General features: G+C 41.1%; 2 protein-coding genes and 2 non-coding genes across 4 annotated transcripts; 3 read left to right on the top strand and 1 right to left on the bottom strand.

Moving 5' to 3' along the window:
• Positions 1 to 1,504: 1,504 nt before the first annotated feature.
• LOC141905265 (uncharacterized) lies at positions 1,505 to 25,879 on the top strand (the record flags this gene model as incomplete). Its single annotated transcript, XM_074794091.1, has 12 exons — positions 1,505 to 1,528; positions 4,586 to 6,104; positions 7,861 to 8,171; positions 9,083 to 9,285; positions 18,446 to 18,615; positions 19,456 to 19,711; positions 20,843 to 20,959; positions 22,687 to 22,804; positions 22,898 to 23,221; positions 23,521 to 23,613; positions 25,274 to 25,408; positions 25,733 to 25,879. Coding segments are annotated over 12 exons (3,417 nt in total), but the record flags the coding sequence as incomplete, so codon positions are not given.
• On the bottom strand, positions 9,887 to 17,227 carry LOC141905717 (uncharacterized). Its single transcript, XM_074794706.1, has 3 exons — positions 17,049 to 17,227; positions 10,354 to 10,485; positions 9,887 to 10,276 (listed from the first exon to the last, which is right to left on the bottom strand). The coding sequence occupies exons 1-3, from the start codon at positions 17,182 to 17,184 to the stop codon at positions 10,170 to 10,172; spliced, it is 375 nt and encodes a 124-aa protein (XP_074650807.1). The 5' UTR covers positions 17,185 to 17,227; the 3' UTR covers positions 9,887 to 10,169.
• Trnak-uuu (transfer RNA lysine (anticodon UUU)) lies at positions 18,246 to 18,318 on the top strand. The gene has a single exon. It is a non-coding gene; the product is annotated as a tRNA-Lys (tRNA).
• Trnak-uuu (transfer RNA lysine (anticodon UUU)) lies at positions 21,047 to 21,119 on the top strand. The gene has a single exon. It is a non-coding gene; the product is annotated as a tRNA-Lys (tRNA).
• Positions 25,880 to 27,030: the final 1,151 nt, after the last annotated feature.

Below are 27,030 nucleotides of genomic sequence, written 5' to 3'. Positions count from 1 at the left end.
TGGAGTCTAGAATATAATCCTTAATTATAATGTTAATAAAATTGGGGAATAATATGCTCAATTTCATTAATTATAATTTATACTGAAGTAGATATTTTTATATATTTTGATAATACAGCAGTTATGAAGAGTGAGACTTAAATGATTATTTCAGTATCTATATACGGGGTAACAGATTTGTCATAATTTGTCTGAATTTGGCGTGCATATTTTTAACCGATCATGCGCTCCGCTAACCATGAGGCTTGCGTGAGGGTGAAAGTATTAATATTCTGACACTCAATACACTTTTTTCTTCACACTTTCTAAACTTCCTTCCGCGAAGTGACGTCTAAGGCTGGCTTCATGTCGACGCCTAGACCAACGCAACCGGCCGGATAATCGCCGATTAGCGCCACATAACCTCAGCGTTTTCAAACTTCGAAGCATTTTCAAACTTCAAAAGAAAAGATGCCATTGACCGCAATTCAAGAATGGCCAGTGACCTACCTGCAATACCTTTTGAAATCATTCCCCGAAGCTTTTGTTATCGGTGATGCAACCAATCACCGGCTACGAATTTTAAGGGGGTCAGTTAAAAACTAGTGGGCGCTCATACAAGTTGTCATTACACTTGGAAATTCTACACGGCGAAGAAGTCTCTGTCGCTGGATATTGCTCAGATAGGACACGTTTTAGAAAAAGAGAATTGTAACAAACGCAGCTGAGCTGATAAACTATTTGTTATTAATACAACTGGATTTTGGCAACAGGACACGGAATTTAAAATTGACTTTGAAATTGACTCTTAAATAAAAGGATTAAATTTTCAAATTGCTGCTTCATCCGCGTAACAAGGTTGCTGTAAGGTAGGTGGAACATTTATTTAACATTAGCGGTCGAAATTATGTTTTATAGGTTTAGATTTAGGAAAAAATAGTTGCACTTTAGGTTAGGGTTAGATTAGGTTTAATTAACAGGTACCGGTACCCAGTGTTACAGCTTCATGGAAGATACAACAGACTGATGAAAGAAAAGAGCGGTCCGAATTGAATAAGGTAGGACATATTTCAGCGTGGACTTGTCAACTAGAGTTGATACGTCCATGATTTCAGTGAGAAGAAAAAGACCCCCCGGGCCACAGAAGATCGAACCCGAAGTTGAATGATGATGACAGAGTGGCTTGAAAAAATTCAGGTGCGACTTGTATGACATGTCTAATAGTTCTTGTAGATAAATAGAATTGATAGAATTTATGTTAGTTTTAACTATTTATTTGACCCCCCAATTAAAACATAATTTCAACCGTTAAATCTTAGGCATTTTGAATATATTTCACAATTATCCAACGCCCCCCACCCTCACCCCTCCCCTTAAAACGAAGCTTCCACGATTTTGTGGGTTAAGCTTGACATTGGTAGGATGAGGAATTGACGATTTGGACTTGACAACTTTTTTTCTAGAAACTATATAAACGTTAACACATGTAGAGTTAGGAGGGTTGGACTATTAACCCCCCAAAACACATACAGATAACAGTGATACAAATATAAAACAATAGACAAATATACAGTTATACAATATTACACATTAAAATGATAGAATTAAATTTTTCACGCGCCATTTTATTTCGAAGTCTCATCTCGCACCATTTTATTTCGAAGTCTCATCTCGCACCATTTTATTTCGAAGTCTCATCTCGCGCCATTTTATTTGGAGGTTATCTCGCGCATTTCTATTTGGATGTAATCTCGCGCCATTTTATTTTGATGTAATCTCGTGCCATTTTATTTGTCTTTTTGCGCATCCAAGATACATCACTTATTTTGCGGTTCTGTAATTAATCATATTATATCAACTCACTCAGTTATGTATTGTGATATATGTATTGTAATATGTATTGTAATATGTATTGTATTATGTATTGTACCATATATTATATTATGTATTGTATTATGTATTGTACCATATATTGTAATATGATATGTATTGTACCATGTATTGTATTATGTATTGTATTATGTATTTGTAATTACTCTTCTCACTCGGTTCTCTCTAATTAGTGTCAGTCTGCCTATAAATACTGATTAGTAGCGAAAGCTTGTGCGTCAAATAAACCTATATTGTATACTTATACTTGTCTCGTTATAATTATTCTAGACCCGGTTTATACCTCTACGGAATAAGGGAACATCGTGTTTTAATTCCTGATTCGGACCCACTGTCGCAGCCTTCGTCAGTGGACACATGACAACTCGGGCTGGATTCGAACCCTTGAAAGCAGCAGACACATTTCTCTTGGACATTGAGGAAAACTTCTAAGACTAAGATTAGATTTTCAGCCTTCTTCGACGAAGAGAACTTCAGTGGGACAATACTCACAATTCGAACTTGTGGAATGAACCTGTTTTGGAATTTTCTGCGAAAGCTTCATTTTTTCTCTAGAGGAAAATAAATCAATTTCATATCGGTAACTATTACGACGAGTAATAGGAAAAATTGTGCCGAAATTTAGAGTATTGAAACAAACACAGCTAACCTACACCGAGCTGTCTGGAATCAGTTGTTTCGAAATTGAAAAATTTGCAGAAAATTCCGGAACATTTTCATTCCATCACGAGGAGACTGAAATTGACTGGTGGCCCACGTACGCTGGGCGAACTTTGGTTATCGGAGTTAGTCGCGACTATAATCGAACTAAGTGAAACCGAATATCAGTTAGTCGGAACCATAGTCTGGAAATAGTTCGGAAATAAAGCGCATTCGGTTATTAGTTCCGACCACTAGTCGACTAGATACGAGAACTGAATTTGGGCCTTACTGAGGAACTACGTAGGATTCTGGCCCGGCGGACACGACCATCAGCCAGGAACAAGATAGTCCCAACCAGTCTGACCAGTGTGTGGTCGGCGGATGAGAGAGGATTAGTGTACAAGGCAAGCAACATCGGAGCCTCGCTTGGAAGGTCTCCACTGAAGGCGCTGCGCAGTAAAATAGCAAGACTGCATCAGATTACAACCGTTCAGTGCTGCCCCTATGAATTGCAATAGCGGAATTTCTGTGAACTAAAGTAGTAATCTTTAACCTTTGAAAATTCAGGAACCGCGAAACGACGGATTAGATTGGTAAAGCGCGTGGTTTTCATATTAAGAATAAATTCTTTGAATCCGGGCCGGACTCGACAGCTAAGGAGAAGAAAAATCGAGAAATTCTTTAAATAGTACCAGAAACGTAACTTAGTTGAATATGTTAACATAAACAAAAAGGATTTCCAGTCAATATATGTTTTTTTTCGATAGAAATATTTCTGAACAAACTCAGACTGATAAATCAGGACTGAACTTTACGCCACTGATTACGACATATTCAGGATTCGAACCCGTATTCATTTTGAACCTACTCCTACTGCATGTGATAGAATACACACAGCCACGTGTTTTTATTTCCGGGTTCTGGTGTTGCGCGATTATTGAGATTTATCTGGTTAGTTTTCTGTAATTGTTAGATGTATTGTATGTTATAGGTCCGGTAGAGTACAGCTGTAGTGGACCCCTCAGTGTCAAGGCTTCGACACCTCTCTCTCAACTCCATCCACACGCCCCATCCTCACTCCACCACACCAGTCATCATCGACATCACAGTCAGTCTGTAGTTACCTCCCTCCTCCTCTCGACCTCCCTCCTGGACCTGTCGGAGTGTGTGACTGCTGTGCTGTATCACTGTAAGGTTGGGGATTCTATCTCCTCTCTCTCTCTCACACATGCCTCAGTCAGTATCTCCTCACTCAACTGGAGCTGCTGTCTGCGGGTTCATATTCCTTCAATCCGCAATCAATGATGTATATTTCACCCCGGGCCTTGGCTTGGTGAAACTGAGACGTTGTATCGATAGAATCCAACATTCCAACACTGATATAACTCAAGAAAACAGCAGAAAAGTTTCCTATTAGCTGTAAATTTATTTAACCAGACTATCCTAATTAGTCGTCTTCAGGAGCCAACCTTTTTCCGCTATGTGTAATTTTCTATATATAACTTATATTTCTATTGTTATTTACAGTTTATTTGTTACGAGGCGTGTGACAACAATGAGTAACAGTCGCGGTAACAAGTTGCCCAGCAACCTACCACAGTTACAGAATCTAATAAAGCGCGACCCGGGTTCATATCGCGATGAATTCATTCAACAATTCAATCATTATAAATCAAACCTCGATATTTTTATGTTGACTCCGTCAAAACATTCGAAAACTCTTATCGAACTCGTGACGTTCCTTGCGCAGATTTCAGGTTGCTACAGCGACGATTTGAAACATTTCCCGCAACAATTGAGAGATTTATTACATCAACACGCAACAGTTCTCGATCCGGAAATGAGGCTCAGTTTCTGTAAAGCGTTGATTCTATTGCGTAATAAAGGATTGATACCGGCGCCCTCTGTGCTCGAGTTATTCTTCGAACTGTTTCGATGTTCCGATAAATTGCTGCGTAAAACTCTTTATAATTACATCGTTCAAGACGTCAAAAACGTCAATTCAAAACATAAAAACATGAAATTAAACTCGAATTTACAGAATTTTATGTATAAAATGTTAAAAGATAATAACGCGATCGCGGCTAAACAATCGCTGGATGTGATGATCGAACTTTATCGTAGAAATGTGTGGAAAGATCCTAAAACTGTAAACGTGATCAGCACGGCGTGTTTCTCTAAAATCACTAAATTACTCGTTGCTTCTATACAGTTTTTTATCGGACAGGAAGAGGAAGGTGGCGCTGATAGCGATAATTCGGACGACGAAGATGAGAAAACGGCTACGGAATTGAAACTACAACATCGCGTCGGTAAGAAATCGCGTAAACGACAGAAACGTCTCGATCGCGCTCTTAACGCCTTGAAAAAACATAAAAAGAAACAGAAGAAAGAAGTATTTGACAACACGGCTCTGCATCACCTTCACGATCCTCAGGATTTCGCCGAAAGGATGTTCCGTCAGTTAGAGAATACTAACGAGCGATTTGAGGTGAAATTAATGATGATTAATTTCGTGTCGAGGTTAATCGGAGTTCATCAATTATTCCTTCTTAATTTCTATCCGTTTATTCAACGTTTTCTTCAACCGCATCAACGCGAAGTGACCAAACTACTGCAGTACGCGGCGCAGTCCAGTCACGAGTTAGTCCCGCCCGATACTATCGAATCAATCGTCATGACGATCGCTAATAATTTCATCACGGAACGTAACAGCGGTGAGGTGATGGCGGTCGGTTTAAACGCTGTACGAGAAATCTGCGCTCGGTGTCCGCTGGCGATGAATACCGATCTATTACGAGATTTAGCCGAGTATAAAACGCATCGAGATAAGAGTGTAATAATGGCCGCTCGGTCTCTTATACAACTATTCCGTAAAACGAATCCGGAATTATTACATAAACGAGATCGGGGAAAACCCACGGACGCCTCGCGAGAAGTCGAGGTCTCGGAATACGCCGCATCGACCGCTAAAGATTTCATTCCCGGAGCCGAAACGCTGCAGACTCCCGATGAGGTAGAGGAAAACGAGGAGGATGGATGGGAATCGTGCGAAGATGAAAATGAAGATGACAGCGATGGATCGTGGGTAGACGTCGTTCACTCATCCGATGAGGAGTTAGAGGAGAATGAGGAGGTGGAGAAACTAACGAAGGAGGAAAGAATCGAACGAGCTAAAGTCGTTTCAGCCGGTCGCATTTTATCCCAGGACGAATTCGAAAAATTACGAATTTTACAAATTCAAAAAGAAACGTCGGCGACGTCGGGTAAAGGTAAAAAGCGTAAATTGGATGAGTCGATCGATCGCGGAGAATTCGTGAAATTAGACGACATCGAACTCGTTCATAAGAAAAAATCACACGATAAAGATTCACGTTTAGAGACTGTTATCGCCGGGCGCAACGACCGACAACAATACGCTTATAAAGTACAACGTATGAACGAACACGCGAGTACGACTAATTCTGAAAAACGTAAATCAAAACCTTTCATGATGGTTAAACATAAAGTATTACGTAAACAAAAACGATCATTTAGAGATAAACAACTAGCTTTAAAACATACATTACTGAAAAAACTGAAACATTCGAGAAATTAATCGGATTCTGCTTGATGAATTGTAAAGATAATGTTTGACCTCACTAGCTATTAAACTGACTTTAACCTAGTCTTGAGCAGCTGCAGCCCCCTCTATAATCAGTTATTGTATTATCATCATGTTTGGATTAACCAAATGTCACCTGTAACGTTATAGTTCTATCTAAAGTTGCAAATAATTTGTAAAATAATATTTTATGATACATTGTATTTATGTAATATGTACATTCAATGTATGAAATATATTACATTGTATTATAGATGATATATTGTAACGATTGATTGAATAAATGATATTCTAGATGTGCTTCAAATAATTGTTCGATTAATGAATGCGCAACATGGAAGGAAGAGGAATTATTCATTGTTTATTTGACTAAAGATGAAATGAAGCGTGTTAACTTCGATCCCGACTCGGGGGGTGGCGATACAGAGGATGGAATTGGTCAAATAAATAAAAGAAAGTCAAAGGACGCCATCAGCATACAATATACAACTATGTGAACATAGGTAGTAAATCAGGTAAACGATCAAATTCCAATGGCACCGGACCTTCTGATCGAAACGAGCGCTCACTGCTGTACTTATAACATACAAATCTACCCGCCGTTTATAAACGGTGTTTTTTGTAAAGTATAAAAACAACTTTTACACTGTTTCAAATTATCACCTTCACAAAATAAGATCTTCATAGTTATTCAATTCAATGCTTCACTAGAAATACTCATTATAGATAGCTAATTACATCCCTAATTCCAAATCCATTCGTCGATCAGATTTCTATTCTACCCAGCATTAGATTAGTTCCTAGATTCACCGATAGGTTACGCTCTGTATTGTTTAACGCGCGTCATTTGAACTCAAATTTCGGGAAATGTGTTTAGGCTTTATTGAGACTAAATTTAGTCGCAATTGGATCTTGGTTCCAATCCCAAGACTAAACCTATTGGATTATTCATTTAACCTCACGACGGGGACGGCCTTTGAGGTGTTGCCCGCTGATGCCACATCAACTAAGACAAATGTACCGAAGCCGCAAGTCCCGCACGTACTTGGGTGGGAGTGGCTGGGGTCCACCAGGGTACAGGGGACGGGAGTCCACGCACGCGACTCGGGTTTGATGCCCAACCCCGCAAGCTGACGGGAGGGGACTGGAGGTACCGGGTTGGTGGGGAGGGGGGGATGTCGTGCTCGCGTTGGATCAGCTCGGAGCAAGAGATACATTATCCATGTGGGGACTGGAAACGGCTGAGGTAGGGGGTCTGATGTCCCGGGAGAGTACATCAGACCCCCACCCTCAGCAGTGATTTCGTATCTTTTGACAGGAATCAATCCACCACAATATGTGATTGAAACTACTGATTATTGCACAGAGAGAGAAAGGAAGTGTGACATGTGTGACAGACGCCGAGCTAACGAGCGAGCCGATTGGCGCTGCTGAGGCACCGGGTGTCGTTACTGTTTGACTGCCACATAATCAAAATCGATCACATTCACTGAGTGAACTGTTGTTATCCCAGCGGCGCATGGGTTTTAATCCCTTCAAAACAAGGTTTTAATTCTTAATCTCGCGTTATTAACATCAGCTGTTACACCGATCTCTGTGCAGGAAGTGTTGTAAACTCCACTTCCGGAATTGGATTGATATTTCTATAATGGCTCAAACGAATAATTCAGGAAAGATGTTTGGATCAATGTCTCGCACTAAAGTAATCACGATTGTCACTATGACGTCATTGTTCTGGCTTTTAGCGGATATCGCTTTGTTGATTTTAATGGACCAGAAAATGATTTCAAGCAGTAAAAAAGATTTCTGGATTTTTAATATAAACGAGAGATTATTGAAAAACAATAGTTCGCCTAAACAGCGCCCCCGTGTGGGCGATAATATTATTAATATTGACAGTAACGCAGCTCTGAAATTTATACCGAAAAATGTTCACAACATCAGCAGCAGCCGAGATGGAGATGAGAAAGTTACAGTTGCTCCAGTTAAAGTTGAACCGGATAAAGTTGAACCGGATAAAGATGTTAAACTCAACATTGTGCCATTTTATGAACAAGTAATATTTCAATTAATCATTTTCGGTGAAATGCTGGTGCTAGAATTCTGCCTTCATCTGTCACTATCTCACTACTCGTTGTAAACCCTAGCCCCGCTGTCCATGTAACAATAACATTGACTAATCTCCAATAATTCACCAGGTCTGGACCCGCCAGACATCCGATGGACGTGGTAATCTCTCGTGGATGATTCTCTGATATCACCTAAGGTTTCGTCTCTTTCTTTGCCAACATTTTCCATATTTGGTAGAAAATCGTTCGCACGAGTTATCATTAGTTTTTCTTAAAACTATTTCGCGCCCTTCTGCGCGAGACCTTTATCCTAAAATCACGTAAATTGTAGGTTAATCAATGTAAATGCTAGAAACAATGGGATCGTTCTGATTGGGGAGTCGTGTGTATGTGTGCTGTAGTTGTACCATCTGGAGCCGTTCTCTCTCGACAGTGTCGAGACCATCTGGACGCCCCTCACTTCAGTCTGGAGGCTGTAGACTGAAGAATAGTTATAACTGCTAATCTCAGAATATATCGAACATCTGTTTCACTTTACCCACCCGATATATCAGATTACCCACCCGATATATCATACTATAACTATTACTATTCATTTATGTGATAATGATTTAATACTTTTAGAACTGTTAACAATATGTAAACTAACGGGGGACTCCGGCCATTCGACTGTGGCATGCTAGGATCCAACAGGTGGCAACAGTGTGCATTAGGACAACGACTCCAGGATGAAATCTACCCATAATTTCCACGATTTATTTAAGTCTCAAAATCTAGTCGTTGGTAGATTTTTATCATAATGATTGGCTCGCCATCTAGCGGGATAACTGGTATCTAGTGGGATACATGGTCCACATCGCTACATTTGTTACAAAATAAACAAATTATTGCGTTTCAGATTCATAATTATGAGGTGGTGACCTTTCCACGTGATGAGACAGCACCGGGTATGAATGGTCGAGGGGTTCGTATTGATAAGGATAAACAATCTGATGAAGTTAAATCTCTCATAAATAAAGGTTGGAAAGAGGCTCGTTTTAATTTATACGTTAGTGATATGATATCCGTCGAGAGATCCCTGCGTGACGTCAGACATGACGTGTAAGTATCAGCGCCATCTTTATTTCATTCAGAGATCTTATAATTTGCTCAGAGAAATACATGTAGTATTATTTAGTAGTTTTCTAGTTTTTCGATCCCTGACTAGAAAAAACTTTCCAATCCCTCGATTTCCCGACGGGACCACGTGTCCCTCAGTTTGCTTGCACTCGCTACGTCACGTACCTAGCCGAATGGGGTTTAATCACGATATCGACCCTTGTGCAACTGGATACAGATGTCGCAATTCTGTTTATCTATCTGTGATAATTCACGACATCATTCAAAATGATAACAAACTAAAACCAGAACAGCTGTATTACAGCTGCGCCTGTGTACCTGGGCTGTACCTGTGCTGTACCTGTGCTGTACCTGTGCTGTACCTGAGCTGTACCTGAGCTGTACCTGAGCTGTACCTGTGCTGTACCTGTGTACCTGTGCTGCACCTGTGCTGTACCTGAGCAGCATCTGTCTGTTCTCCACACTGCCCCACGACTGTGGAACCTTTTCTCAATCCAGGATTACAAACAAATCATACACAAACAATTATCAGAGTAAAATAAATATAATTCGGTGTATTTTCATATAAATAACTACAGCGGAATTTCAGGTGTTTTTCTCATTCCTGGTTTTTACTTCAGTGAGAAGAGAATAAACTTTGTGAATTTATTGTGTTCTGATCATTCTAGAAAAAACAGGTCGTGATGTGTGGGGCGAGGGTCGGTTGGCCCGTGAGACTGCTTCGATTTAGGACTAGTCCAAACTCCCATTGGTTCCAATTAGTGGACCTGGACTAAATGACATCTACTGTGTAACTGGATCGACCAATCAAATCCCGTGGAATCAACTACTAGCGCCATCTATCATCATTTCACTGAACTAATCATCTATTTCCCAGTACCAAACCGGAAGCGGGTGACGCGCCCTCTAGGGCTATTTTCTGACATCGAAATCAATTTAGCCAACAGCGCGTTCACGTCGCCCCTCTTCCTACCTGTAAATAACAGTTTACATCATATTATACGGGACGTTGAAGTGATCTGTGGCATGTGGGGTTTTATTGATACTCACTACGTTTCTCTATTTCTCTGACCGGTTTTAGATAATTTCCCCACATATTTTCATCGTACACCGATAATCCGGGTGACGTTCCGAATATATCATCAGTATCAGCTAATAGCGAATCGTCTTGGAAATGAGACGCTGAAACGAGAAATTCATCTGGTTAAACCTGAGATTAGAGTTTTATTGTTGTCAAGGACACAATTATTTATAGAATATGATCGAGGGTTATGTCATAGCGATGTGAGATGTATGAATTACTCCGATATCGTGTATTATATTTATATCTCATAGTCGTTTGACTTCTCAGGAATATATTAATAATCTTAACAACGCATGTGATATAGTGCGAACTTGCAACCGGGACCCATCCAGTTCCCAAGAGAGTTTTGATTAGTCTCAGGACTCAAGAGATCAAACAATCTGAAAAGCTCTAACTTTAGGAGCCGGATTCAGACAGTTCTCAGTTAAAACATTGAAAATGATCTGATTTTAGAGTTCTGGAACTGGACCCGAGCCTAAAACCTGTCTTATTTATGTTCAATCATTTATTCATTCATTCATTCATTAATTCATTCATTAATATACTCCAGCACACTCGAATTCACGAGGATGATTTTTGGGGCGTGCGCGTCTGTAAAAGACAACAAACCATGAGACACTGGTGCCTGCCGCCAAGACTAATCCCTTTTATCTCTCTATATATTAAAAAAGATGACATTTTGCCGACATTTTGACAAAACTCTGATGCACTAACCCTAACCCTAGCGGGCCTCGATCCTGCCGCCTCCCACATCCCAGTCAGACGTGCTAACCACTAGACCATAATCCAGTAGTATTTGACCGTGTTTGTTGGTGTGTCTGGTCAGTGTGGTGACCAGTCAGGCGTGGTGAAAAGGGGAGGGGAGGGGGAGAGGGGAGAGGGGAGAGGGGAGAGGGGAGAGGGGAGAGGGGAGGGGGAGGGGGAGCTAATTCTTTCTCACTGTTTTCAGTTACTACTAAAAAAAAAGAAATTCTTCACTCGTAAAACTATGAATATAGGTTTTTCAAAGTACAGGCGTACTCGTTTAAAACCGGGTCCAAAACGTTGATAAATGCGGGTCTGATTTCTGATTATCGATTTCTATATACGCTGTTTATTGAAATGAATTTAAAAATTCTCGTGTAGACACGAAAAAAGATGAACTTTTTGTATGAAGAGGAATGTGCATAGAAAATATAATAAGATAGATAGAGCAAGTTCAGAAATAAGATTTACTTTCGAAAAAATAGTCTATGATAGAAGGGGTTTGGGTAGAATAAAACTAGGTATGATCTTATGACATGAATATCGAACCGGCGCGAGCATAGACTGTTGAATTTACTGAATTGACATTGAATACTAACTGTGGCATGTGAGTGATCACTACGCTACCGCTTTACCGCCATACTTAAATACGAAATAGCTCAACAAAAAGTGGCTTAAACCTCATTTCAAAATCGGTTTCTTCTTAAATAAAGTTTGATTGCTGCTTTAAATATACGTTTTAAATTGCATCGTGTTGAATAACGTATGAAATTTGACTTAGAAAGAGATATCTCGATTACCCGCATGCCACAGTAGGAATTACGATCTGTATCATATTACAACCGTTAAGTGCTGCCTCTATATATAACGTCGGCGGTAAATTCGTGAACTAACTTCGTAGTAGCGGGTTTAAACTCAACTTCTCAGACTTACAGAGTGAGTCTCCTCGCTCTACAAGGGTACACACTGCTCTGGAATATTCTAAATCAATGTTTACAGTATGTATCCACTCTTAAAAGTGAAGTGCGCGGGTCTTCGTTTAGTCAAGGATTTTGAAAGCAATATAGTGGAATACTAGAAATCCTCCTGTTTTGCACTTTCGTAATGTTCTGCCTTATTTGAGATCTAAACTTTTCGAATCTTGTAAATTTGAAATCTTTTCTTTTCGAGCGAACATATTTGTCTGAATGTATAATTATTGCATATGAAATTGTGATAATTCCGTGTCGATATTTCCTCCAGTGATAGCCACTCCTGGTTACCAGTCCACTGTGTCTGACTATACATCATCTGGAAATCATATTCAGAGCCGCAACCAAATATTTCAGAACGTAAACTATTTCGAATCTTCTGCTAGAATCGCTTTGCTGCTGCTGCTGCTGCTGCTGCTGCTGCTGCTACTGCTGCTGCTGCTGCTCTTTGGAATTTATCTAATCCTCAAACTGTGACTAATATTTCTATATCGTGTCTCCTTTCACTATCTTAAGAACGTCATATTCTCGGAAGCACCCTAAACTGGAGTCAAACACGAGTGTCTGAGTTAAAGTCCATTGACACGCTACCGCAAACTCTACTAAATCCCGGGGCAAAAGATCATTTTATTCATGAATGTTGTTTTGAAGATTTCCAAATCGGTTTAAATCGTTTTTTTTTGTTGGCTTAGTTCCACACGCGTTCTGGTCGCATTGAGCTGTTATTGACTGTAGGCCTACTGCGCGGGAGCTCTATAAGACTGATGATAAACTGATGATTCGACGATTATTTCTACCCTTGCACTCAGTGAATTTTGTCATCAGAATGTTATTATGAAATATTACGCTTCACAGAATCGTGAAAGTAGATTTTAGTCGAGGGATTTCACACGGACTACACCCAACTATATCATACTCTAAATCGAAAAAAAAGATTGAGAAATTTATATCTTTTTACCTAAAACTAATTCTAGTATCATCATTATAAGAGGCTGGGGTGGCAATGTGTCTGGGATGAATGGATCCCAGGAATACAATCATCTACAATCAAATTGAGTTTATTTTAGCCCCGGGGACTAAAATCCCATAAACGTATTCGTCACACAGATAGTATAAGATCAGAATCGGAATTCGAGCTGCCTCTTGCATGTGGATAACTGTGGATTGTCTCATACATGTGGATAACTGGTGGATACTAGTTGTCTGTAGAGTAAGGAGATTGTTCTGTTAGTGTGGATAACTGTGGATTGTCTCATACATGTGGATAACTGTGGATTGTCTCATACATGTGGATAACTGTGGATTGTCTCATACATGTGGATAACTGTGGATTGTCTCATACATGTGGATAACTGTGGATTGTCTCATACATGTGGATAACTGGTGGATACTAGTTGTCTGTAGAGTAAGGAGATTGTTCTGTTAGTGTGGATAACTGTGGATTGTCTCATACATGTGGATGACTGGTGGATACTAGTTGTCTGTAGAGTAAGGAGATTGTTCTGTTAGTGTGGATTATTATGAGTAATTATATATAATCAGATCTCGTTAATAAAAACCACCGAAACCATTTAGATATTTATGATTATTGTATAAATCTCTGATCTGATCCGCGCTGTCTTTCATCAGTTACAGAATAAAACAACATCTACCTCCACTTATTATCTTAACCACATCCCTCCTTATAGAATTCAGTCCCTGTGGAGAAACTGTCAACCTCTCTCCCCCTAAGAGAGTTAGACTCCCTGTAGAGAGGTGGCCTCCCCCTAGAGAGGTAGCCTCCCTCTAGACTGTCACCCTCTCTTTCCCTTAACAGTAATCCTCTCAAGAGGTTTCTACTAAAAGCAATTGGGTACAATTTTTTTCTATATAACGCATTTCAAAAATGTCGTAAATTCTAATTAAGCGAATAAAGAAAGGCAAGATTTATGGTTTTTAATGTGATAATATTCAGCAATCATCTCGAGGGAAATGGAAATAAAATTGCTGCTGATAATTAACAAAACAAGCGAGAAAACAGAATGAATAGATGATAGTCAATATCAGTATTTACAACAGCACTCTCACTCCCCTCTCCCTCCCTCTTTCTCCTTCCCTTCCTCCTCACTCCTTCCTCCCTCCCTCACTCACTCTCCCCTTCCCTCTCTCATCCCCCTCCCCTCTCCCTCACTCTCCCCCTCCCTCGCTTTCCCCCCTCTCCCTCCTCTCCTATCTGTGAATAGGTAATTGTGTATCGGACACAGTCCTATACTGTCACACATGACAGTGTTGTACAGATAGGAGATATGAGTGGTGATTTATAATATCGATTGGACACACTCTCAGCTTGTCTGAAAACATATGCTACATAAATCCATTGTTTTAAAAACAATATCAAATCATCTTTTATTGACGTATTTCCACTTTTAATCAATCCTACTAACGCCCCCTAGCGGTATTAATTACCACTTCTTTAAACGAGGGGGTGGGTGAGTGAGAGGGAGTGAGGGGGAGGGAGAGGGAGACAGACAGCTTCATCACACTCGTAAAAGTCAGTTTTTAATTAACTATTACATGATTGATAACCAACAGGCGGAAGTTACAATCGTGACGTCACTAATGAGTCTTCTATGTTGGATCTAACGTAATAAAACACGTCATTATTCCTTACATAAAAAACTGTTTTTATAGACGATTTTTCAAACGGGTGAATTTTCTGTCAGTCACGGAATTAGATTATATATGATAAATGAGTTAAGAGTTGGCAGTAATAAATCCTCTCAGTCGCTCAATACTGACTCTTCTTTATCTGCTGTTCGTACAGAAATTAACTTCTTAAGAAAACAAATCATATCATATCAAGAATATGAATATTATTGATTCTACATGAGATGGATTCAGACTGAAGACAAAAAGCAGCTTTCCAGTTCCACAGTTCTGGATCCAGTTCCACAGTTCCCCAGTTCGGCAGTTCCGCAGTTCCGCGGTTCCCCAGTTCCGCAGTTCCCCGGTTCCACAGTTCCCCAGTTTTGCGGTTCCGCAGTTCCGCGGTTCCGCAGTTCCCCAGTTCTGCAGTTCCACAGTTCCCCAGTTTTGCGGTTCCGCAGTTCCGCGGTTCCGTGGTTCCGCAGTTCCCCAGTTCCACGGTTCTGCGGTTCCACAGTTCCCCAGTTCCCCAGTTCAACGGTTCCGCGGTTCCACAGTTCCACAGTGTGCCCTCGTATCGCTGTGAGTCAGTCCCATCCCGTCTTAGAGAAAATATCGGAAAAAACGTGAAACTGATAAATAATTGAATAGTAGATAAACATTCTCTGCTTGTTAACTGTGAAGTCAGGTTAAACACAGTTTCATTCGAGTCTCGAACAGTCTGAAATCTTTAGGATAAATATGAATTAGTCCGATAGATTAATGAGGTGCGGTCCTCTGTCAGGGTGTGTCACGTGGTCGTCTGTCAGGGTGTGTCAGGTTTAGGGTTTAGAAATATTTATCTCGTAATTTGTTACAAATAATTTACCAATATTGAAATAACAGAATTTCGATAATAATTTCTGCTGTTTATATTTTGATTGTATCACATTGTATCACAATGTAAAAGGGTTCGGTTTACCCGGAGGAAAGTAAACAATCTAATATCAATTGATTTAATTCCCAGGTAAAAGCACTGACTCTTCCGTCTTATAGTTCTCAATGTCTGTAAAACCGGCCTGAGGCGCTGGTTCAACGGGTCGCTGCGGCCTGAGGCGCTGGTTCAACGGGTCGCTGAACTCTGAGAAATCTATTAATTCTATTTCATTCAGTAATTGATCGATTCGGATTTGTGTCTGGAATAAAAGACTTTTATATGACGCATAAATATCTAATAGATAATTATTGATATACGTCAAACTGTTCGCTGAAATAGTGATTCAATTCTCTGTTTATGTTCGTTTCGTTTTTCTCGATCTCCTGGAAAACCTCACCTACCTAAATCTCTCATTACTTCATCGACTTTCTATAATACAACATATACTAGTATTCATTTCTATAATACAACATATACTAGTATTCATTTCTATAATACAACATATACTAGTATTCATTGTAACACGATATATAGATGGACGAATAGAGAACCATCAACATCGCTATCAATAGACAATTAGAAAAACTACCCATCTACAAAAACTGGATACATTTACCAGAAAAAAGCTGAGGCTGAGCATAAAGCGTTTGTGGATGGTCAGTTCTATATCTATTGAGGACAGAATCGTTTATGAAGAACGCACGTATCTATGTGGAGAAGAGAGGGAGGGGTGGAGGAGGGGAGGAGGAGGAGGAGGAGGAGGAGAGGAGGAGGAGGGGGAGAAGGGGGGGTTAGAAACTGGCCACTTTTCACTACGAACCTAATGCTTAAAATTGGGGTAGAATTGTGTCTAAAGAACAGCCTATACACGTAAAGCAACAGATTCAAAAGTTTTTTTTTGATATCTTAGAACAAAAAAGTTAATCTAAGATGAAAACATAGACATTTAGAACAGAGTTTTAGGAGATGATACACAATGTGTATTCAACAGCCAGAAGCTGCATCAAATACCACAGTTCTGAGTAAACTTATCGTGATTGGAGTAATCAGTCTGATTACTCCAAGAACTGTGAAACTGGATCCTGAGTTCACAGTTAACTCTAACTCACAACTTTGGAACTAGATCCTGAGTTCACAGTTAACTCTAACTCACAACTGTGGAACTAGATCCTGAGTTCAGAGTTAACTCTAACTCACAACTGTGGAACTAGATCCTGAGTTCACAGTTAAATCTAACTCACAACTGTGAAACTGGATCCTGAGTTCACAGTAAACTCCAACTCACAACTGTGGAACTGGATCCTGAGTTCAGTGTTAACTCTAACTCACAACTGTGGAACTGGATTCTGAGTTGACAGTTAACTCACAAGTGGAACTCGATTCTGTATTGCGCTTTTTCTCTTACCTTGAGCCGGTGAGAAAGTATCAGGAAATTGTTCATGTATTAATTGTCGTTTTGTTGCTGGTGAACCTTCGATTATAACTATACCTCCAACCAGTAACATCGCTAACACTGCCGCTGTTATTAAACTCGAAACCATGTTTAATATTTACTCCTAGTTCAATCTGTCTGCTCTCTCTCTCTATCTCTTCTTACTAAAACTGATTCATTCTCTCGAGTTGATGCGGATCATTTTATCATTACTGAACTGTGATTGGTTGATGACAGTCTGTTCGATTCATCCAATCACCAGTCAGCTTTAATCATCACTGTTATACCATGGATTCTACGCATGGTATACCCCCTCCTCTCCCTCCATCCCTCTCCCTCCATCCCTCTCCCTCTCCCTCCATCCCTCTCCCTCTCCCTCCATCCCTCTCCCTCTCCAGGCTCTCCCTCTCCCTCTCCAGGCTCTCCCTCTCCCTCTCCAGGCTCTCCAGGCTCTCCCTCTCCCTCTCCAGGCTCTCCAGGCTCTCCCTCTCCCTCTCCAGGCTCTCCCTCTCCAGGCTCTCCCTCTCCAGGCTCTCCCTCTCCAGGCTCTCCAGGCTCTCCCTCTCCCTCTCCAGGCTCTCCAGGCTCTCCAGGCTCTCCAGGCTCTCCAGGCTCTCCCTCTCCCTCTCCCTCTCCCTCTCCCTCTCCCTCTCCCTCTCCCTCTCCCTCTCCCTCTCCCTCTCCCTCTCCCTCTCCCTCTCCCTCTCCCTCTCCCTCTCCCTCTCCCTCTCCCTCTCCCTCTCCCTCTCCCTCTCCCTCTCCCTCTCCCTCTCCCTCTCCCTCTCCCTCTCCCTCTCCCTCTCCCTCTCCCTCTCCCTCTCCCTCTCCCTCTCCCTCTCCCTCTCCCTCTCCCTCCCCCTCTCCCTCTCCCTCTCACAAATAACACAATTAACACAGTAATTGCACAAATACTGATCGAAAACTAGTTTAGTCGTTTAAATCGTACAAAATGTACAGAATTCTTTTTAGATATTAAAAGCGCGTGTTTTAGCAAAAAAAAAAACCCACGGAGGAACCCTAACAGCAATGATTCATCGACCACGAGGAATGCTGAATTTTAAGTCGTTGAATTCCAATCACATACATGAAAACATTGAAATATTCAAAAAAATTCGTTCTCGTCGTCGTCATCCAAAAAATCTTCTCACTGATCCACTGTCACATTCGTGAGCCCGGTTAGCTCAGTCGGTAGAGCATCAGGCTTTTAACCTGAGGGTCCTGGGTTCGAGTCCCATACCGGGCGTTTGTATTTTTTTTCTATGCTCAGATGCCCTTTTTCATGTCCTAAACTGATCCATCTTTCCTTTGAAATGAAGTTCTAAACTAAAGAAATTTCATATCATGCCAATGTTTTCTCGTTTTTTTTTCAGTTGTAAGACGAAGAAATACCCGTACAATAAGCTTCCTAAGACTAGTATAATAGTTTGTTTCTGTGAGGAATCTTGGTCAGCTTTAATACGTACAATACACAGTATAATCAACAGATCTCCACCAGAGTTGGTCGAGGAAGTTTTACTAATTGACGATTTCAGTCAGTCTGGTACGTGTGTAGCTACAATAGTCAAAGTCGTCAAATCACTGAAATCACTGTTATTTTTGATTCTCAATTCGATTTACTATTTGGATAGGTGTAAGTTCGTATAGTGATTGGGTTCGTCGTAATTACGATAAATCGATCGAGTTTCACTCTTATTATCATCGCTTACCAGAGTAACCTTTAAAGAAATCGAGAACATACACACAATATCAGTGAATAACAAGAGAAATATTCCACAACAGATTCACATATGAAAAGTTCTGGTTTCTATTTCGAGCAATGTTTCGGTTAAAGACTGCCATCATCAGGCGGAACTGTAACCTTTCCATACCCGGTACAACACAGAGACTGATTGAAATGATGATATTGAGATATGAATTGTTATATATCGTCGTTCCCTGTCTGTTTGTAATTCAGTGACATTAATGCTGTCAATAGTTGGATTTATATAGATCAGTTCAGATTCATAACTCGACTGTTCGCGTGGATGATGGGATAAAATATCTTCTACCATCTCCTCTCCTCGGTTGTAAGATGAGAGCCTCGCTGTCTCTATCTATCTCAGTCTCTCTGTTAAGAGTTTATTACTGAATGGACACACATCGTCTCGTGGACTAACTGACGTCACGTATATAGTGTATACGCCGAGGATCTGCTGGGTTGTCTACAATCCCAACCAATTTAAAGCAAAACAAATTAAAAAAAAAAAAACAAACTGAATATATCTCACTCTTGAATTCAAAAATAACGGTTATAATTGTGTATTTCAGAACGATTATCGGTTTCTTGTGCTGTCCCCTGGTGTCATCGAACAAAATGATTAATCTCATATTCATTTTGCAGATTTTCTGAAAGAACGGCTCGATAGATATGTGGAAAGATTCCCTAAAGTGCGGATAATACGTCTGCCAAAACGAGAAGGGTTAATAAGAGCCCGGATGATCGGTGTACAATCTGCGAAAGGAGAGGCATTGACGTTCTTAGACTCACATATAGAGGTCACTACTGGTTGGTTAGAACCGATGTTAGACCGGATACGACAGAACCGGAAACACGTAGTGGCACCTATTATCGATAATATAAACATGGAAACGTTCGAGTGAGTACCAGTAGGGGGCGCCTATGGAGTAATCATCCGTCTATCTACCAGCTAGGGGGCGCCACTGAAGGAATCACCAACCTTCAATTTTGTATGTTATTAGCTGTTAGGGAAAGTGGCTAAACTGAACCCTAGCCTCGATATCCGTCCAGCGTCGCTGCTCTAGTCTGTCGCGTTATTCATGTTATAATGAGTTTCTATAGAAAATCCGTGGCCCGTAAACAACTAAATACCCCCTTGAGAATGTATATATATCAGATCTGAGATTAGAATGCTGCTGCTGCTGCTGCTGCTGCTGCTGCTGCTGCTGCTGCTGCTGCTGCTGCTGCTGCTGCTGCTGCTGCTGCTGCTGCTGCTGCTGCTGCTACTTTTACCTGTTTGACATCAACACTGTTTATACGTGTCACACTGACCAATAGTTACAACATTATCTACCGAAATATTCTGGAGGCTTTGATTCTAAACCTAACGTTAAAATGATCTGATATTAAACTTTTATCATTATAGTTCCTATGTATATTACTGACCGATATTTGCCATCAAAGTGCAACTTCTTTTATTATTGTATGATAGAATCCTTTCCTATCGGACTCCCCACACATATTCAGACTCCCTACTCCTTAAGACTCCTCCAGATACCCCAGACTCCCTATAGACTACCTTTGGACTCCTCCAGACACCCCAGACTCCCTATAGACTACCTGTGGACTCCTCCAGACACCCCAGACTCCCTATAGACTACCTGTGGACTCCTCCAGACACCCCAGACTCCCTATAGACTACCTGTGGACTCCTCCAGATACCCCAGACTCCCTATAGACTACCCGTGGACTCCTCCAGATCCCCTCAACGAGTAAGTTTTCTGTGATAAATCTATTGATAGTTTACATAAATTAAATCAATATTCAGCAAACACTCAGCTTACAGAAGAATTGTTTAAACATAATTTCCTGTGAAGTTTTCCGATATTTTTTATAGCGATTTCGTCGATATCTTAATAGTTGAATAACCACTCTACCTCACTTCCCAGGGTCTCCTTACTTCCCAATAGTTTCATTCTAGCCCACAAGGACTCACGTGCCAGGGGTAAATTCTTACGCGGTATAGAGATGTAGGTTTTGTATTTTGTAGTTATGGTGCTGTAGATGAGAACACTCGAGGTGTGTTTCAATGGACTCTACAGTTCAGTTGGGGCAATGTACCTCATGATGTACTCAAAAACAGACCCGATAAATCTTACCCAATCAGGTGAGTTACCTCACATCTTTTTTGCATCTCATTTACATAAGTCGACAGGTTTTTCGAAATTCTGATTATTAGTACAATGGAGCAGCAGCCCGGTTAGCTCAGTCGGTAGAGCATCAGGCTTTTAACCTGAGGGTCCTGGGTTCGAGTCCCATACCGGGCGCTTGTCTTTTTTAAATTCCTTAAGCGAAGTATTCGATGTAACGGACTCCTCCCATATCTTTTTTTTATCTTGAACTGATCTTACTGCCTGAGGTCAAGGATATCATTTAAATTTGCAATTCATTTGCATATCTACTTATTTGACACTTGTATATTTACAATGAATCCCACGCACGCGCAGTCCGTCACTCCTACTATTTTCTCTTTAATTGATTCAATTAACTGTTACATGTAAATATTGGATACAGCGAACACACAACATTGTGTGCAGTGACCTTTAACAGCGAATATTTGAAATAGGAATTGAGGCGATACAAAGATTGAATTTTTATTCTGATGTGTAATCTTCATTATTTGTCGAGGTTGATATCGCAATTCCAAAAAATTGTTATATGTTTTCTTACTATGAAATACAGTAATCAGTAAGCGGTATATAACGGTGTATTTCTTCATTTCTTTTAGGATCGTAATTCTTTTTTGTTTATAGGGCGTCTGGTTGTAGATGGTTCAACCAGTCTCATTCTTTTCTAAATTTGAAACTGATATTATCTTCTAGTCAGTGTTGTTATATCTGAAATAGCGTGTGCCTCGTGGATAGCGTATAACAGTCGACGATCAATTAATAGAAGACTGACGAAGCCTAATGAAACAATTATTTTCGATTAAACTATTCATTAATAAGCTATAAACCCGCCACTCTCGTCAGCGGGTTCGAATCCTTTTATTCCCGGTAATAAAACGGAGCCATATTGTGAGCTGGAACTATAAACTGAAATTTCACGCAGATTATTGCGTCATCCGTCACCAGTTAGTAACGCGTGGAATGCGTTCACAATTAAATTCCTGTCTCTCTGATTCTGAGGCGCGGCTTAGAACTGCATTTTTGATGAAATAGTAAAAAAATACTTCGGATCCCTGCTGAAGTGCAGGCTTCTTAGTGTAAGGCTTAGTACAGCAGCTCAATGCTTATCATTCTCCAAAAGGGTAATCTAGCTTTACCAGGAGACCCACCTTCGATTCAAACAGGTCAACGATATTCACATAATCGTCTCGGCTCGTGATAAGCCAAATAAACAGTCAAACTTGGATAAGTCGTTACATTACTGAAGTCATCTCTATTCTCGAGTCCTGATTTGTGTTTCTAATTCAATTTACTAACTAAAAATCATCATTTGTATAAATCACCAACGTAATGAATGTCCTTAGCTATGACGTCACTTTCACTATGAATAAAGATGAACTATTTGTGGAATGAACGACGCACACGAATATAGAGACGATAGAGCTGATTATGAAGAATCGAACAAAAATAATTCGAATTATTATTAGAAGTAGTTTATCTACTGATGTTAACGATGTTATTTGAAATCAGAGACGTCATACGTTGCCACTTTTAGTCACGAGCTTCTGACAACAAACCGTCAATTAATTCATCCAATTACTACAAAATTCGCCTCCATTGAACTGATCACTGGTTCTCACTGTCACCGTTTAATTATGATTGTTACGGAGGTTTAAATGTTACAGTATATACATAATTGATATATTCTAAACATTTTCATCAACAGATCCCCAACAATGGCTGGTGGATTGTTCGCAATCGACAAATCCTATTTCCTGGAGCTGGGAATGTATGATCCAGGACTGGATATTTGGGGTGGAGAGAATTTAGAATTATCTTTCAAGGTAAAATGTAGCTGCTGCTGTTGCTGCTGCTGCTGTTTGTGGAACTGTAGAATGAATGCAGAGCGATAAAGTGAAATGTTTCTGATTTTCAAGGTTTGGATGTGTGGCGGTTCTATAGAGATCGTTCCCTGTTCACACGTCGGTCATATATTCCGCAACTCGCAGCCCTATAAGTTCCCGGATGGAAACGTCGTTACGTTTCTGCGCAACTGTATGAGAATCGCCGAGGTTTGGCTCGATGAGTATAAAGAGATATTCTACAGAAAACGGGGTCACCTTCGCGGCCAAAATTTCGGTGACGTCACAGCTAGAAAACTTCTCCGAAAACAATTGAAGTGTAAAAGTTTTAGTTGGTATTTAGATAATATTTACCCGGAGATGTATCGACCTTCATTTCAGAACAAAGCGAACGGCGAGGTAAGCATACCTCCTTCCTCTCCTCCTTCACCTCCCTCCTCCCTCTCCTCCCCTCCTCCCTCGCCTCCCTCCTCCCTCTCCTCCCCTCTCCTCCTCCTCCTCCTCCTCCTCTCCTCCTCTCCTCCCCTCATCCGTCACCTCCCTCTCATCCTCACTCCTCTCCTCTCCTCTCTCCTCCCTCTCATCCCTTTCCACCTCATCCATAATCAGCTTACACTGGACTGGTGCTAAATATAAGCGGTTTAGCTGGTATAGTACAACTGGTATCAAATCTCAATCATTTTACTTTTCATTTTCAGATTCGAAATGGTTTTACGAATCATTGCGTTGATAAGAAAGGTCGCCAGGATCATATGAGTCTAATGGTCTGTCACGGGCAGGGAGGAAACCAGGTAAAATATCTATTTATTTATGAATAAAGTAATGATTTGAATACATTGTAAATATTGTGTTAAGTTTGGAGATTATAGGGTAATAACAGAATCGACTAGTCCACTCCAGACTCAGTCAGACTGGATCCCACTGTTACTGGTCTCCCAGTCAGAGAGACCAGTAACTGGGGGGTCAACCCACTGGATCGCATTATTAGCGGGCTCTCTCACTAGGGGTCGCATACTAACTGGGGTGTTACTCACTAGGGGTCGCATACTAACTGTAGTGTTACTCACTAGGGGTCGCATACTAACTGGGGTGTTAATCACCAGGGGTCGCATACTAACTGGGGTGTTACCAGGGGTCGCATACTAACTGGGGTGTTACTCACCAGGGGTCGCATACTAACTGGGGTGTTACTCACCAGGGGTCGCATACTAACTGGGGTGTTACTCACCAGGGGTCGCATACTAACTGGGGTGTTATTCATCAGGGATCGCATACTAACTCGGGTGTTGCTCACTAGGGGTCGCATACTAACTGTAGTGTTACTCAGTAGGGGTCGCGTACTAACTGGGGTGTTACTCACCAGGGGTCGCATACTAACTGGGGTGTTACTCACCAGGGGTCGCATACTAACTGTAGTGTTACTCAGTAGGGGTCACATACTAACTGTAGTGTTACTCAGTAGGGGTCGCGTACTAACTGGGGTGTTACTCACCAGGGGTCGCATACTAACTGGGGTGTTACTCACCAGGGGTCGCATACTAACTGGGTTGTTACTCACTAGGGGTCACATACTAACTGTAGTGTTACTCAGTAGGGGTCGCGTACTAACTGGGGTGTTACTCACCAGGGGTCGCGTACTAACTGGGGTGTTACTCACTAGGGGTCGCATACTAACTGGGGTGGGACTCACTAGGGGTCGCATACTAACTGTAGTGTTACTCACTAGGGGTCGCATACTAACTGTGGTGTTACTCACTAGGGGTCGCATACTAACTGGGGTGGGACTCACTAGGGGTCGCATACTAACTGTAGTGTTACTCACTAGGGGTCGCATACTAACTGGGGTGTTAATCACCAGGGGTCGCATACTAACTGGGTTGTTACTCACTAGGGGTCACATACTTACTGTAGTGTTACTCAGTAGGGGTCGCGTACTAACTGGGGTGTTACTCACCAGGGGTCGCGTACTAACTGGGGTGTTACTCACTAGGGGTCGCATACTAACTGGGGTGGGACTCACTAGGGGTCGCATACTAACTGTAGTGTTACTCACTAGGGGTCGCATACTAACTGGGGTGTTACTCACTAGGGGTCGCATACTAACTGGGGTGGGACTCACTAGGGGTCGCATACTAACTGGGGTGTTAATCACCAGGGGTCGCATACTAACTGGGGTGTTACCAGGGGTCGCATACTAACTGGGGTGTTACTCACCAGGGGTCGCATACTAACTGGGGTGTTACTCACCAGGGGTCGCATGCTAACTGTAGTGTTACTCACCAGGGGTCGCATACTAACTGTAGTGTTACTCAGTAGGGTTCGCATACTAACTGGAGTGTTACTAGTCTATGAACTAGGGTTGCACTAACAAGGGCCCCACTTTTTGGGGCTGCACTATTTAGGGGCCCTCTCACTAGGGGTCGCTCACTAACTGTTATTTTGTATGGTTAGTTTTTCAGTTTAACGCCGACGAATCGTTTAGAAGTTGATGCTGATAGTTGTGTTGCCAGACACGTCCAGGGCGGAATTCAAAGACTTATATCATATCCCTGTCGGATTGTCAATGATACCTGGCTCCATAAACCGGTAAATAATCACTGTATACCCGTCTGTGGAGGGAGGGGGAGGGGGCAAGGGATTTTAAAATCAGCCATTCAGCTTAAACTCAGCAAACAGTTTTTAATCGATATCAAGCTTAAATAAAAAACTGCGCAAGTAAGGTAAAAAAAAGTGTAGACCATCGGTATGGGACTCGAACCCCGGACCCTCGGGTTTAAAGCCTTATGCTCTACCGACTAGACCAAATATGTAGCTTCTTAAATGAAATCTTATTTGCATATATCTGGAACCTAATTTGTATATAATCTAAGAATCGACTTATATTGATTGCTGTATTGTTTATTGTTGTAGAATGGTCGGATAGTTCACGTACAGAGTGGTCTGTGTTTAGATTATATGAATGATCAATCGTTGTTTTTAACTAAATGTAATTCTGATCGACAAAATCATCAATTGTGGAAATTCTCAACTTATACTAAATTAATGGGTAATCAATAAATAATACACGTTTACATAGAATGGATTTACTTAATTATTGACTGCTAGAACCAGTTCTGGACTCAGTTCCACAGTTCTGGACTCAGTTCCACAGTTCTGGACTTAGTTCCACAGTTCTGGACTCAGTTCCACAGTTCTAGACTCAGTTCCACAGTTCTGGACTCAGTTCCACAGTTCTGGACTCAGTTCCACAGTTCTGGACTTAGTTCCACAGTTCTGGACTCAGTTCCACAGTTCTGGACTTAGTTCCACAGTTCTGGACTCAGTTCCACAGTTCTAGACTCAGTTCCACAGTTCAGTATCCAGTTCCACAGTGCAGTTCCACAGTTTTTGGTAAGTGTAGATATTGTAATCAGATTTGATGATCAGGGGACCTGGTTTGTATTTAGATCACGTCTATTGTGGAGTAACGTGAGTTAGTTCATGAATATAGCTGGAGATGAGACTCAATCTATTATTAATCCATGTACGACCAGTTCATCGAATTCATCGTTCACCCTTAAATTCACCCGCTCGTGTCTCTCCCCCTCCCTCTCCTCCTCCCTCCCCTCCTCCTCCCTCTCCTCCTCCTCTCCTCCTCCTCCTCCCCTCCTCCTCCTCCCCTCCACCTCCACGTTCCCTTAGAATCAGTGCCGTTTATCAATGTCTAACAGTTATACTGAATTATTCCAATACACCATCATACAATACACCAATACACCATCATACAATACACCAATACACCATCATACAATACACCAATACACCATCATACAATACACCAATACACCATCATACAATACACCATCATACAATACACCAATACACCATCATACAATACACCAATACACCATCATACAATACACCATCATACAATACACCAATACACCATCATACAATACACCAATACACCATCATACAATACACCAATACACCATCATACAATACACCAATACACCATCATACAATACACCAATACACCATCATACAATACACCAATACACCATCATACAATACACCATCATACAATACACCATCATACAATACACCAATACACCATCATACAATACACCATCATACAATACACCAATACACCATCATACAATACACCATCATACAATACACCAATACACCATCATACAATACACCAATACACCATCATACAATACACC

Source organism: Tubulanus polymorphus, chromosome 5, assembly GCF_964204645.1.
Source record: "Tubulanus polymorphus chromosome 5, tnTubPoly1.2, whole genome shotgun sequence".
Lineage (NCBI taxonomy): Eukaryota > Metazoa > Nemertea > Palaeonemertea > Tubulaniformes > Tubulanidae > Tubulanus > Tubulanus polymorphus.
Note: the sequence above shows the minus strand (reverse complement) of the source record. Positions and strands in the feature narration are given on the sequence as shown.

What these genes read in the sequence shown, in the direction of transcription:
- LOC141905717 (XM_074794706.1), bottom strand. Translation starts at nt 17,184, where the DNA reads ATGGTTTCGAGTTTAATAACAGCGGCAGTGTTAGCGATGTTACTGGTT. An exon ending in TACTTTCTCACCGGCTCAAG is followed by an intron (nt 10,486 to 17,048) that starts GTAAGAGAAAAA and finishes TTCTCGTTTCAG; the next exon opens with CGTCTCATTTCCAAGACGAT. An exon ending in CAGAGAAATAGAGAAACGTA is followed by an intron (nt 10,277 to 10,353) that starts GTGAGTATCAAT and finishes TGTTATTTACAG; the next exon opens with GTAGGAAGAGGGGCGACGTG.